The sequence below is a fragment of the Macrotis lagotis genome, chromosome 8, assembly GCF_037893015.1.
Source record: "Macrotis lagotis isolate mMagLag1 chromosome 8, bilby.v1.9.chrom.fasta, whole genome shotgun sequence".
Taxonomy (NCBI): domain Eukaryota; kingdom Metazoa; phylum Chordata; class Mammalia; order Peramelemorphia; family Peramelidae; genus Macrotis; species Macrotis lagotis.
Window position 1 is genome coordinate 65,674,588 of NC_133665.1, and position 15,840 is coordinate 65,690,427.

A 15,840-nucleotide genomic window follows, 5' to 3' on the forward strand; every position below is an offset into this window, starting at 1 on the left:
TACACTTTTCTCAGGGTTTTCATGGTTAATTAATTCTTCTGCGATCTGCCATGGCCTGGAACCTTTCCTCAGTCATCATTACTATTGTACAAAAAAGGCTCAGAGGTCTGAATTTAAGATTCCTGGGTCCTGTATCTGAATCCTGCATTGAATACTTCCCAGCTGTGAGTCTTGAGCAGGACATGAGCTACTTCTGTAGCTCAATTTCTTCATCTGCTACATAGAGATAAATGATACTTGCACTACACCTCCCTCACAAGGTTGTGGGAAATGTGTTTTGTAAAACCTTAAAGTACTACATGGTAGTTATTAAGTCATTTAGTTATATCTGACTCTTTGTGACCCTATTTATGGACTTTTTTTGGTAAAGATTTGGAGTAGTTTGTCATTTCTTTCTCCAAGGTCCTCACTTTAAAGTTGAGAAAAGTGAAGTGAACGAAGGCTGAGTAGCTTGCCTCACAAAGTTAGTTAAGTTTCTGAGGCTGGATTTGAATTCAGATCCTCTTGACTCCAGACCTAACATTATATTCTGCCACTTATATAAATCAAAGTTATTATTATTAGCAACCCAGTCCTAGACAAGAGTTTTCATATCTCAAATTTGGGGGGTCCAAATAATCTAAAACCAAAGTATTTCTCTTGTACTTTAACTGTTCCCTGTCAGGTTTGATAATTACAAGCAAGGTTGCTCACCCCAGTATTCAATTCCATTTGAGATTTCTTTTTAGATAGAATATTCAGATCTGATTCACTCGAGTTGAAAAAGATTTCACTGTTATCTGCTTCTTCTAAACTTTTCTTGTATTTCAGAGTCGGGAGCTGGATTGCTTGAAGATCCATACTAGAATCTACCAATTTACCAACCCTAAATTAAAAAAGCATAAAACGTTTCATTTACTTGCAGAGAAACAAAATAAATACAGAAAATAAGTCATTGAAATATGAGAATTGTCAAAAGACAAGGATTTACAGCACTTTCATAAAGGAGGGGAAATATGTAGAAGGAAGATTGATTTCCAAAATCACAAAAATAGTAAAACTTCCTCATCTCCTTTCTGCTTGTTCCAATGAAAATATAAGAGGAGTGGGCAATAAAGGGAAGTGAACTGACTTGGCATGCCTATTGTTATATACATTTGATGTCAGTAAATCTCACAGCTTAATTTAATAGTACTAGGAGCTGAATGAAGCTGCTATTTCAATGATAGGGTTTGAATTGAAAAGCTGTATCTTATTCTCCATCCGATCCTGTGTATAAATCTCTCATATAGGCATATTACTAATTGAATCTAGATATTGATCAAAATATCTGTCATGATTATATACTCTGTTTGAGTGGAACCCTATTCCACAAATCCTACTTTTGTTTGCATATTTCTTGTTTTACACTTTCTCCCCATTCACCTACAAGTCACATTTATATGACTCTTTAAAAAAATTATTTTAAACAACTACAAAATAAGAAGAGGAAAAAAATAACCATAGACATATGCACAAATCATAGCCATATACAACCATTAATATCCACCAAAAAACCTTCCATTTCAAGAAAGTTTATACAATACTATATTGTGTTCAGTTATCCAATTTTGCTTCCTTTTGTGTACTTTTTAACCTCCCCCTTTCTCCTGCTCCTCCCCTTCAAGAAAGCTATTAAGTGTACATGGTATGTATACACCCCCCTACCTCATATATATATATATATATATATATATATATATATATATATATATACATATATATGTACATATATATGTATATATATACACACACATACATACACTTATATCCAACCATTCATATATATAGATATCTATAATTATATACACACACAAGTATATATATATATATACATATACACATAAATATATATATATATATATATATATATATATATATATATATATATATATATACCACACTATGTAGGTTTCCACTTGTCCTCTGTTTCTCTGAAGGTGTATAGCATCATTCTTCATAAGTCCAAGTCTTTCTATATTTCTCTAAATCTACCAGTTCATTATTTCCTATACCACAGTATTCCAATCTTATACTGTCTAAATAGTCTAAAACAATATTGATTAATGTGGGTGACATATAGTGTAGTTTCTCTATTTTTCTCTTTTGATTCAATCTAATTTAGCTTTACCTTTGTGTTATGTCATGATTATTACCTCTGCTTTTTTACATAAACTTTTCTCCTGATTTTTATCTTATGTTTCTATCACATTTTATTTATAATGTTTCCTGAAATCAACATATTGTTGAGTCCAAATTTTTAATCTATGTGTTTCCATTTTTATGGGTGAATTCATACATATACTTATATATTTCTATATATACACATACAGAATGTAGTGTTCTCTCTTTAGCCCATTCCTGATGAGAACTACCAGTCCTCCAGCCCATCTAATTCTTCTGTATTAGTTTTTCCTCTCATAACTCATTTGTAGGAGATAATTACTTCTTTTACTTTTTTCCAGTTTTGCTTTTCAGAATTACATCACACTTAGTTCTACCCCAATCTCTCTTACAAATTAGCCAATTACTAATGACAATCTATGTAAGATACCATCTAGGTTTATATTTCTATGTATAAAATGTCATCAATTTGTCTTTATTGAGTCCTTTGTAATTAATCTTTGATGTTTCTCTTGGATCTTATGTGTCAAATTTTGTCTTGTCAAATTTTCTATTAAGTTCAGGTCTTTTGCAACAAAATTCTGAAAATTTGGGAATTCACTGAATGTATTGTTGTTCAAGATTATACTTAACTTTGCTGGGTATGATATTTTCATCTACAACTCCACCTCTTTTGCTCTTTGATAAGAGTGGTCTAAGACTTGTGGCCTTTTAGTGTAGCTACTGCTAGGTCTTGTATAATTCTAATTGTGGCTCTACCATAGTTGTTTTGTTTTTTTTCTTCTTGTTTGTAATATTTTCTCCTTAACTTGGGGGTTTTGAAATTTGGCTATGAAATTCCTGTAGGTTTCCTTCCCAGCATCTCTTTCAGGTGGTGATCAGTGGATTTTTTTCTATTTATAATTTCCCCTCTTGTTCTAACACTTCAGGACATTAATTATTTTTTGTATTATTTTATTGATTTTTTTTTAATCATAGCTTTCAGGTGGTCTGATTATTCTTATGTTTCCTATTCATGATCTTTTCTCTAGGATTGGTTGTTTTTCTTATGAGATGTTTCACATTTTCTTCTATTTTTTCATTCTTTGTTTTATTTTATTATGTCTTGATCTCTTATAAATTCTCCAGCTTCCCTTTGCCTAATTCTAATGTTCAAGAAGTCATCCTTAAGATTCTGGATCTATATTACCAGTTGGTTGACTTTCTTTTGTTTTTGCTTTGTTTTTTTTTCAAGGCAAATGGGGTTAAGTGGCTTGCCCAAGGCCACACAGCTAGGTAATTATTAAGTGTCTGAGACCGGATTTGAACCCAGGTACTTCTGACTCCAGGGCTGGTGCTTTATCCACTGTGCGACCTAGCTGCCCCTTTGACTTTCTTTTGATAATCATCTTGTTTTTCTTAAATTGTTCTTATTTTTTTTTAACAAATTTTCTCAATCTCTTTTTAAAATTATTTTTGCATTCTTCTATGAATTCTTTTTGGGATCATTTGATGATACTCTTTGGGGTGGGAGAGGATTTTTTCCTTCAGTATTCTCTTCTGAAGACAACTCTAGTCTTCTCTATTTCCATAGTAACTGTCTATGGTTTGGTTCTTTCACCTTTACCTGCTCTTGTACATATATGTTCATTAAATGTGTCTAATTGAATTAAATTCTTTCTGTTCATTACCTTTGTGATAAAAGTACAATGAAAAGTTCAACCACTACAAGAATATTCTGAATTCTCTTGTGAATTTGTATACTAGTCCCTCTAACAATCTATTTACCTCCTTAACTTCCTTCTTGTTTATTTTATGGTTAGATTTGTCGAAAGCTGAGAGTGGGAGGTTGAGATCTCCCACTAGTAGAGTTGTGCTATCCATGTCTTCCTGTAACTCCTTCAACTTCTCCTCTAAGAATTTGGATGCTATACCATTGGGTCCATACATATTTAGTATTGAAATTACTTTATTATCTATGGTACCTTTTAGGAGGATATAGTTTCCTTCCTTATATATCTTTTAATGATATTTATTTTTTCATCTGCTTTGTCTGAGATAAGGATTGCTACCCCTGCTTTTTTCACTTCAGCTGAAGCAAAATATAATTTGCTCCAACCTTTTACCTTTATATGTATCTCTCTGCTTCAAATGAGTTTCTTGTGAACTGCATACTGTAGGATTCTGGTTTTTAATCTACTCTGATATTCACTTACGTTTTAAGGGAGAGTTCATCCCATACACATTAAAAGTTATAATTACTAAGTCTTTATTGCCCTCTAAGCTATCTTCCCTCTGTTTGTATTTCCCCCCTTTTTCACTTTATTCATATTCCCCAGTATTTTGTTTCTGAGTACCACTACCTTCAGTGTGTTTGCCCTTCTATATCCAACCCTGCTCTCCTTTCTTTCCCCTTTCCCTTTGATCCTTCTTCCTTCCCTTACTTCTATTAGTTTTTTTCCTGCTCCCTCCCCTTTTCCCCTTTTAATACTTGAAAGGTAAGATAAGTTTTTTTTAACTTAACTGAGTCTTTGTATGTTAACTTTAAGCCAAATCTGATGAGAGTAAGATTCAGGTAGTTCTCACCTCCTCTCTTATTTCTCTTCTATTGCAATAGGTCCTTTGTACCTCTTAATGTAATGAGATTTGCCCCATCTCCTCCATCTTCCCATCTCCTCACTGTCACCCTTTTTTGAGAAGGTATTGTTTTTCAATTATTCTATCTGAGTCATAGAAAAGTCATGAGTGTCCATCACTTCTGGCTAAGTAAATTCTCTCTAATAGAGTTACAATTCTTGAGAGTTATTAGAGTCTTTCTCCCAGGTAGGGATATAGCCAGTTTCACCTTATTGGATAGCAGTTTTACAGATAAGTCATGAGTGTCCATCACTTCTGGCTAAGTATATTCTCTCTAATAGAGTTACATTTCTCAAGATTTATGAAAATCTTTCTCCCAGGTGGGGATATAGTCAGTTTCATCTTATTGGATAGAAGTTTTTTTGTCCTTTTTTTTTTTTTACCTTTTCATGTGTCGCTTGAGTCTCCTGTTTGATGTCCAAATTTTCTATTTAGGTATGGTCTTTTCATCAGGAAATGTTGTAAGTCTCCCATTTTGTTAAATTTACATCTTTTCCACCTGGAAGAGAAGGCTCAGTTTTGCCAGATAGTAGATTTTTGGCTGCATTCCAAGCTCCCTTGATCTTCAGAATATTTCATTCCAGGCCCTTCAATCCCTTAATGTTGATGTAGCCAGGTCCTGCATAATCCTTACTGTGGCTCTTTGGTATTTAAATTGTTTCTTTCTGGCTGCTTGCAGGATTTTTTCTTTTTATCTGATAGTTCTGTAATTTGTCCACAATATTCCTTGGGTTTTCATTTTAGGATCCCTTTCTGGAGGGGATTGATGTATTCTTTCAATAACTCTTTTGCCCTCTGGTTCCATAATATCAGGTCAGTTTTCCATCACTAAATCCTGTAATATTAAGTCCAAGCTTTTTTTTCCTCTTCAATGTTTTCATGAAGACCAATGATTCTTAGATTGTTTCTCCTTGATCTATTCTCAAGGTCAGTGGTTTTGCTGATGAGGTATTTTACATTTTCTTCTATTTTTTTGATCTTTGGTTTTGTTTAATAGAATCTTGTTGTCTCATGAAGTCATTGGTTTCCACAGATTCCATTCTTTTTTTTAGACAAGAATTTTCTTCATTTATCTTTTGCAAATCCTTTTCCAATTGGTTAATTCTATTTTTGAAGAAGTTTCCCATTTTCTCAAGTGTAGATTTGAGAGAATTATTCTCATTTTGCATTTGTCCAAGTGTAGCTATGAGTGAATTATTATCTTTTTGCATTTGCCCAATTGAGCATCTGAGCAAATTATTCTTTTTTTTTTTGTATTTGTCCAATTGTACTTTCCAGGGATTTGGTTTCTTGTTGTAAGATGTTAATTTTCTCTTGCAAGGTGTTAATCTTCTCTTGAGTTTCTTTTCCCAATTTTTCTAATTGATTTTTAAACTCCTTCCTGATTTCTTCAAGGAAATCTTTTTGGGCTGGAGACCAATTCATATTCTCCTCAGAAGTTCTAGATCTTTCTGAGTTAGGATCTGTATCTTCTAAGTATTTCTCAATGGGCCCCCTTTTCACTGCCCTTTCTTCATTTTCCTAGGATCTTGTGTTGGAGGAGGGCCTAGCTCTTAGAGGTTTGCATTTGAAAACCTTAGAGGCTTTGTTCACTTGGTTTAGTAACTCCAAGTGGGCCAGCCAGTAGGGGGTGCTAGTTGCTTTCTCTGGAGTGTTTGAAGCCCTCTCCCTAGTTCTGGAGGGAGTGAGGAGTGGAAGCAACAGCAGGATCTGAACTGTTCTTGAACAATGGGCTAGGCCCTGGGGGAGGTAGTCTCTGCTGCCCACACCTGAACCTGAGGGGGTACAGGGGAGGTTACTATTTGTTCTGGGAAGGGGACTCCCCTAAAAGTATGGAGCTCAGGGCCTCTGAGTGCAGTGGGTTGATGTCCAGCCATGCTCTGCAACTCTGTGCTGGAACTCATCCTCCAGCCTGGCTGGGACTCACCAGACCTCCACTCCCCTAGCCAAAGATTCCATGGCTAAAGCTGGTCCTTGCCAACACTCACCAAAGCCTCTATGGCTAAGACAGATCCTTTGGCTTCACCCTGCCCCTGCTGGCTCCCTGGTTCTTTCCCAGTTCTTTCTCTCTGTTCATTCCCAGTTCACCCATGGTCCCTTGAGACAGACCTTTTGGTAGGTGTTTTCTTAGCTTATCTTTCTGGGTTTTGTTGATTGAATTTCTGTTAAGAGGTTTCTTTCATATTATTTTTGAGGGGAAACCAGGAGAGCTTAGCTTGTCTTCTCTCTACCATATTGGCTGGAAGCACATAGTCCTTCTTTACCCAATATCATACTTCTTAAAAATAACAAAATCCAGGGTTTTGTTACTTTTCCTTTCTCACCTAAGGAAGACTTCTTCCATAGTAGTGACAGAGGCACCATAGCTGGCAATGCCCAGTTCTGTCTTTTTCTCTTCCAGTTCAGTAAATAGAGATTCAAATCTGGAAAGATAGAGAAGAAAAAAAAGATAAAAAAGAGCATCCCTTTTAAAGACTTTAAAAAAAGAGAGATCGGGGTAGAATTTCTTTTTTTGGAGTTAAAGGCATATTATTTGTTTTCTTGCTTCTTTAAAGGCCATAGAACTATCATTCTATAACATTCTACTTATGCTTTGAGAAAATGATGTATATAATGTGTGTCATAGAGAAGGCCTGAATACTTATGATGACTAACCCCACTGAAACCATTTATACAATCCTAAACTTTTGATAGTATCATAGTCCTGGTTTACTAAGAAAATAATACTCAGTGATATGAACCAATCCTGTTACTTTTAAAGAGAAGATAAAACATGAATTGTAATATTTTATTATGATAGCATTTTTGGAAAACCAAGAGCATTAGCTAAGTGCACTCTGTTCCCACAAAGGGAGCATTCATCACTATACCACACATTTCTTACTTGTTCTTTACTTCTACTAACCATCTTAATCCAGTTCTTCATCACCTTACACTTGGATTGCTGATAGTCTTCTCACTTAACTCCATTTTTCCTAGACCTTTTTTTCCCTCAATTCATACTAAATTTGATGCCTTTGGCTAAAAACATACAAACCTTCTAAAAATCAATCTGGCAGAAATTAGGCTTGGACTACTATGTTACACCATATTCTCTAGTACATTCTAAATGGTTATACAACCTAATGCTAAGGATAATACTTGGTAATTGAATCCATATAAGTTTTTTGGATCTCCAGACAACTTAGTCATTTTGTTCTATTTGGAATAGAATCTCCCTTTCTATTTTTACTTCTTGGGTCATAATTGTTATAAAGAACTGCTGGTGATTTTTGAGGGCTTATTTTGTAACCTGTAATTTTGCAGAAGCCATTTATTGTCTCAATTTTAATTCTGGGAATTCTATAAAATTTTCCAGGTTTACCATCAGCAAATAAGGATAATTTTATTGCCTCCATATATACTTTATGCTTTTCATTTCTTTCTTTTTTTTATCACTATTTATAGAATTTCTAGTTCAATATAAAATAATAGTGAGGAAAGAGAGAATCCCTGTACCTCTCTCATGTTTACTGGAAAAGTAAAAAGTGAATCCTCATTCTATAGGATTCTTTTTTTTTAGTTTTTTTTTGCAATGCAAATTGGGGTTAAGTGGCTTGCCCAAGGCCACGCAGCTAGGTAATTATTAAGTGTCTGAGACCAGATTTGAACCCAGGTATTCCTGACTCCAGGGCTGGTGCTTTATCCACTGTGCCACCTAGCCGCCCCCTATATAGGATTCTTTAAAAAAAATTTTTTCCATATACATGTAAAAATAAGTTTTAACATTCAATTAATTTTTAGTTTATCCCTGAATCCTTATTTAATGTAATTTTTATTTCATTTTGATCAAACAAGATATATTTACTATTTCTTCCTTTTTGCATTTGATTTTAAGGTTTTTAATGTTGTAAAATTCATGGTCCAGCTTTTGTCTAGGTGCCATATGCCATTGAGAAAAGATATTTTCCTTTGTATTCCCATTCAGTTTGTACTAGAATTCTATCCTAATTTATCTAAATTTTTTAATAAACTTTTTGGATTTCTATAATTTTTAAAAGTTTCCATTCTTCTCCTTAATTTCTTTCATGTTTATTATTTTTTTTTGGTTAGATTTATCTAGTTCTGAGAGGATCAAGTTGAGGTTATCCACTAATATAGTTTTACTACTTCCTCCTATTAACTAATTTCCCTTCAAAAATTTGGATGCTATACCATTTGATGCATATAGGTTTAATATTGATATTACTTCATTGTCTATGGTACTTAAAAAAAGATGTAGTTTCCTAGTAGGTCTATTTTTGCTTTCATTTTGGCTGAGATCATGATTACTATCCCTGCTTTTTTTTTTTTGCTTCATTGAAGTAAAAAAGATTTTGCTCCAATCCCTTACCTTCATTCTGTGTGTATTTATCTACTTTTAGTGTGTTTCTTATAAACAAGATATTGTAGTATTCAGTTTTTTAATCCATTATGCTATATTGCTTCCATTTTGGGATGATTTCAGACCAAGCATATTAACAGTTGTTATTACTGTATACTCCCTTTATTCTATTTTTCCTCTCTCCCTGACCTTGTTCTCTTTCCTTTCTCTCCTCAAAAGTGTTTTGCTTCTGACAACCAATTTTTCCAATCTTCTCTCCCTTCAATCAGTACTTCCCTGTAGGACAGGGCTTTCCAACATTACTTTTAAAAGTTTTTATTGAAACAATAGACAATATATTTGATTTGCCATTTTAGTGAGTAAGAGTTCTGCAGTAGCTTGACTTCATTTACTAAAGCACTTAGGAAACCCACAGGGAGCCACATAAAATTGCATGGTATGACATTTTGGACAGCCCTGCTACTGTAGGGCAAGATGGATTTCTATACCTGACTGAATATGTTTAATATGATTCCCTGTTTCAGACAATTCTGATGAGAGTAAAGTTCAAGCATTGCCTAACACCCCTCTCTCATCTTCTTTACTCTAAAAGCTCTTTTGTACTTTTTATGTGAGATAATTTACCCTCTTTGACTTTTTCCCTTTCAGCACATCATTCTCACCCCTTAATTTTGTTGTTTTTTTCTTTTTTGGATACCATCCCAACACAATCCACTCACAGCCATGCCCTATGTATACTCCTTTTAACTGCTTTAATAATGTCAGAATTCTTAGGTGTTATAAGTATTAATTTTTTATATAGAAATGGAAACAATTGAATCTGTTTTATGTCTGACATTTTATTTATTATTTTTCATTTTTTATTAAAGATTTTATTTGAGTTTTACAATTTTTCCCCCCAATCTTACTTCCCCCCCATGGAAAGCAATCTGTCAGTCTTTACTTTGTTTTCATGTTGTACATTGATCCAAATTGAGTGTGATGAGAGAAAAATCATATCCTTAAGGAGGAAACAAAAAATCTTAGAGATAACATGATCAGACAATAATCTAACAAACAGTATTTTTTTCTAAATTAAAGGGAATAGTCCTTGAACTTTGTTCAAACTCCATGGCTCTTTATCTGGATACAGATGGTATTCTCCATTGCAGACAGCCCCAAATTGTCCCTGACTGTTGCACTGATGGAATGAGCGAGTCCATCAAGGTTGAACATCACCCCCATGTTGCTGTTAGGGTGTACAGTGTTTTTCTGGTTCTGCTCATCTCAGTCAGCATCAGTCCATGCAGATCCCTTCAGGCTTCCCTGAATTTCCATCCCTCCTTGTTTCTAATAGAACAATAGTGTTCCATGACATACATATACCACAATTTGCTAAGCTGTTGCCCAATTGAAGGATATTTACTTGATTTCCAATTCTTTGCCACCACAAACAGGGCTGCTATGAATATTTTTGTACAAGTGATGTTTGAACCCTTTTTCATCATCTCTTCAGGGTACAGACCCAGTAGTGGTATTGCTGGGTCAAAGGGTATGCTCATTTTTTGAAACAATTTAATGTTAACTGAATTCTTTATAATTTTTCTTTCCTGTTTAATTTGAAAATCAAAATTCCTATTCAGCCCTGGTCTTTTCCATCAGGAATGCTAGAAAGTCCTCTATTTCATTAATTATCCACTCCCCCCACAAAAGATTATATTCTGAATTTTCTGAATAGATGATTCTTGGTTAGCTCCTTTGCCTTCAGAATATCATATTCCAAGTCTTCCTTTGCTTTAATGTAGAAGTTGCTAAATCCTATTATTCTGACAGTGGCTCCATGATATTTGATTTGTTTCTGGTTGCTTGCAATATTTTTCCCTTGAACTGAGGAGCTATGGAATTTAGCTACAATTTTCCTGGGAATTTTCATTTTGGGGTCTCTTTGAATTCTTTCAATACCCTCTGCTCCCAGGATATCAGGGCAGATTTTCCTTAATAATTTCTTGAAATATAAAGTCTGAGTTTTTTCCACTCATGACTTTTGGGTAGTCCAATAATTTTTTTTTTTTGCAGGGCTATGGGGTTAAGTGGCTTGCCCAAAGCCACACAGCTAGGTAATTATTATGTGTCTGAGGCCAGATTTGAACTCAGGTACTCCTGACTCCAGGGCCAGTGCTTTATCCACTGTGCCACCTAGTCTCCCCCAGTCCAATAATTCTTAAGTTATTTCTCCTTGATCTAATTTCCAGGTTAGTTTTTTCCAATGAGGCATTAGATATTTCCTTCTATTTCATTCTGATTTTATTTTCTTATTTCTTGATGTTTCATGGAGTTATTAGCTTTCACTTGCCCATTCTAATTCTCTTTTTTAGGTTTTTGCAAGGCAAACGGGGTTAAGTGGTTTGCCCAAGGCCACATAGCTAGGTAATTATTAAATGTCTGAGACCAGATTTGAACCCAGGTACTCCTGACTCCAGGGCAAGTGCTTTATCCACTATGCCACCTAGCCGCCCCCATTCTAATTTTTAAGGTATTATTTTCTTAAGTGAGCTTTTGTACCTGCTTTTCCATTTGACCATTTCTATTTTTTAAGGAGTTTTTTTTTTCAGTGAATTTCTGTTCAACTTTTTCCATTTCTGTGCTTCTTTTAGCAAGCTACTCAACACTTATTTCATGAGTTTTTTCCAACACAGCTATTTCTTTTCTCATTTTTTCCCTCTATTTCTCTTGATTTTTAAAAATCCTTTTTTGAGTTCCTTCAGTAAATCTTTTTGCACATGAGCACAATAGCATTTTTATTCCTTTTAGGCTTTGCAAGTAGTTGTTTTGACACTGTCTTCCTCTTTTTTGTTTTAATCTTCACTGTCATCATAGTAACTGTCTATGATCAGGTTCTTTTTGTTGTTGCTTTAAAGAATTCAATCTTTTTTTTATTAAAGTTGGGCTTGCATGTGGAGAGGAGAGGATACTATCTTGTTTCAGGTTTTTCATCCTGCTGTTTTTAGAGTTAGTTTTGAGGGTGTATTAAGTTTTAAGTTTTTCCAAGGTGTCATGGTCCAAGGAGAGATGTGGTGACTACTGTCCTGTATTGTTCTATGGTCTGTGAGTAAAGTCAAGAACTCTTTTCTGCCTTGGAACTGTTGCTTGGGTCCTTGCTCTCTTGAATTCTTCTATGGTCTGTGAGTAAAATCAAGAACTCTTTTCTGCCCTGGGACCGCAACCTGAGACTACAATTGTGTCCAAGCAATGCAGCAGAGTGTCAGCAAAGGATCCTTGACCTTCTAATCAGTGTTCTGACTCTCTTACTATCTTTGGACAGAGCTTTGGAAAGCATCACAGATGATTAAGTGCCCTCAAGACCTGCTTGTTAGCTTGCTGGGGCATTCCCTGCTGCTGGCTTCTAGCATTTTGTCCTGCTGGCTTACACTAGACTTCATTCTATTACATTCTCACCTTGGTGAGACCTTTTTTCTATTGATCTTTTAAGCTATCTTAAACTGTAAAACTGTTTCATTCTATCTTTTTATTGGTTCTGTCATTCCAGAATTCATTTTGAGATATTATTTTAAAGTTGTTTAAAGGGGAATTTGGGAGAGCTCAGGCAAGTCCTTGTCTTTACCCTGCCATCTTGACTTCCTAATTCCATAGGATTCTTTTGGTTTTAGGTAGATGATTTTTGTGGAATTCCACTTTTCTCTGCTCTGCCTTTTGTCAACTCCTTGGAACAAGATGCCCCTCCCAGGTTAAACTCATCACCTCTAATATGATTGTGCTGCTATCTAAAGTTCTACCCTTGGATTGGAGAACTGGAGAGGGAAGGCCAAACTCCTCCAAATAACTTTTTTTAGAGGGCAGAAACTGTACTTTTTGATCCACTCCTCTAAATATATGCAACTGCAGGATCAAGATGCCTCCTTGCTTTCCTGTTTCTTTTTAAATACTATATCCCCCTCCATTCAATTGTTAGGACCCCGAGAGAAGAGACTTTCTTTTCATTGATTGCATTCCCAATACTTAGCATAATATCTGGGAAATAGTAGTTGGTCATTAAATTGGATTGAATAGTTAATATTTATTGGAAAGGACTTTCTTTTTTATTTTATTTTTAGATTTTTCAAGGCAATGGGGTTAAAGTGGCTTGCCCAAGGCCACACGGCTAGGTAATTATTAAGTGTCTGAGGTCGGATTTGAACCCAGGTACTCCTGACTCCAAGGCTGGTGCTCTACTCACTGCGCCACCTAGCTGCTCCTAAAAAGGACTTTCTAAACCTATATTTTATAGTTTTTAGTATAAGAGAACTATACTTTGTTAACTGTTTTTTCTGTATCTATTGGGATCATGCACTTTGGGATATTTAGGTTTTTAAAACAATAATGTTTTTCTAATGTTGAACCAACCTTGTATTCCTGATATAATTTCTAATTTTTGCCTTTGCAAAAAGAGCTGCCATAAATATTTTTGTACATTGTGTGTTTTTACCCCTTTTTAAAAAAATGATTTCTTTGGGGTATAGACCCAGTGGTATTTCTAGATCAAAGAGTGTGCATAGTTTTATTGCTTTTTTGGGCATAGTTCCAAATTGCTCTCTAGAATGACTGGACCAGTTTCAAACTATTACCAGTGTACATTAATAAACAAGTTTTTCCATATTCTCGCCAACATTGATCATTTTCCTTTTTTTGTCCTTTCAGCCATTTGTTTTATTTTGCATTCTCTAATCAATAATGATATGAGACCATTTTTTTGTAATGATTATAGACAGCTTAATTCCTTCAACTGGAACTGTCTATTCATATCCTTTGATCATTTATCAATAAAAATTTGACTCACTTCTGTTTTAGAAATGAGTCCTTTATCAGAAACACTACTTGTGAAAATTGTTTCCCATCTTCGCATTCCTTTTAATCTTGATTGCATTTATTTGTGCAAAAGCTTTTAAATTTAATGTAGTTGAAATTATCTATTTTGCAATTTATAATTTTCTTTTTTTGTCTATTTCTTAGCCAATCTCAGACAGTTTTGATGACTGACGCTTCATAGTATAATTTTAGATCTGGTATGTATAGCTAGGCCACCTTCCTTTGCATTTTTTTTTTATTAATTCCCTTGATATTTTTGACCTTTTGTTCTTCCGCATGAATTTTGTTACTATTTTTTCTAGCTCTATAAAATGTTTTGGTCCCTGAAATCTTTTAATTCTCATTTTTTCAGCAATTTAAGTCTATATTTTCCCCTTTCCCTCCTCTTTTTGCTGTACATTTCAGAAACTGAGAATGGGACACAAGTCTCCTTATCATGATTGTGTTGCTGTATATGTCTTCTTGCAGCTCAGCTACATTTCTTTCTTGAATTTGGATGCAGGTGTTTTCAGTGCTTACTTTTACTGATATTCTTTTATCTATACTTTCTTTCAGCGTAATATTGCTTCTTTGTTTATCCCCTTTCATTTTTTAAATGTTTCTATTTACATTTTGAGATAATATGATGGCAACTCTTCTTTTTTTTGGATTCACTTGATGCATAGCAATCCCCCCCCCCCCCAATCTCTCAGTTTTATTTTGTGTATGTCTTTGTGTTTAGGTGTTTGTTTTTAAAATGTGGCTCTTATAAGCATGCTTGTGTATGTATAAGCAAGTATGTTTATGTCTGTTTTTAAAATGTGTTTCTTGTAAGCAACAGATTGTGGAATCTTATTTATCTTATCTATCATTCTTCAATTTATTTTGTCTATTTACATTTAGAGATTTAGTGTATATTTTTCTCCAATATCACTTTTAAAACTGTAATTTTCCCTAATAGTACTGAGTTCTTTCAATTATTCCAGATAAATTTTATAAATCTATTACCACTAGTTTTCTTTTCCTCATTCTCCATTCTCCCCTCCTATTTATTACCCCCTTTTCCTTTGGATTTTACTCCTTTTTCTCTTATCTAGTTATTATGATTCTTCATCCTTTTTTCCCTTTCAATTAACTTTTCTCCCTTTCCTCCCCTTTGACTATTACTATTTATTAATTTTTTCAACTTCACTTTTATGCCCCTTTCCAAAGAGAATTTTTCTTTCTCCATTATCCATTTTCTATTTCTATTTATTCTGGACACTCATGCTTTAATTCACGACTCCTGTAGTCTCTGGATTCCTTATGGACTCAAAACTTTTAAGATATTCATTCTGGATTCTCCCCTCCTAGGCAGCTTTTGCTACTGCTTTGCAGTTTGCCCCATGGATTACTCTTTTCCATTGTACCTAACTCCAGAAAAATACTAATTTCTGTAGATAACAGAGGGGACATTGCCCCTTAGTAGGGAATCCACCACTACCATATGTCTGATTAAATAATATATAGTCTTCCTTTGGTTGCCGTTTCCCCATCTGCCTCAAAATCTCCACTCTTAGTTTCATACCTTCTCACTCCCACCTGTGATAGTTTTCCCAGGAGTATGAGTGATGGTTTCAAGCATCAAATTACCTAGATCATATCTAGCATAAGGTCTCCATTTTCACTCAAGAGATGATCTCTCATTATCAAAAGGAGCATTCATCAGTGCCACCTTATCCTCATACTATCAGCAATACAAGGTTCCCTTCTTTTTTCCTCTTTCCAATACTTCCTATTTTTTCATCTACTGCCCTTGCAGCTTTTTCTCCTGAGAGATCTATCCTATCCATGAATTTGACACGAGCATATCACAAAATCCCATTCTTTGCCCTTGTTCCGTTTTTCAGCTTTCATGC

The 15,840-nt window shown here is 34.5% G+C and overlaps 1 protein-coding gene across 1 annotated transcript in view; it reads right to left on the reverse strand.

Annotated features, from left to right (window-relative positions):
• The window catches only part of LOC141496473 (phospholipid-transporting ATPase ABCA3-like), a 223,234-nt gene that overhangs the window by 50,255 nt on the left and 157,139 nt on the right, over window positions 1–15,840 (reverse strand). Inside the window, exons 19-20 of the mRNA XM_074199004.1 lie at window positions 7,083–7,181; window positions 694–865 (exon numbers count right to left, since the gene is read on the reverse strand). Of these exons, the coding sequence (XP_074055105.1) occupies window positions 694–865; window positions 7,083–7,181 (271 nt within the window). The remainder of the gene's footprint in view (window positions 1–693; window positions 866–7,082; window positions 7,182–15,840) is intronic.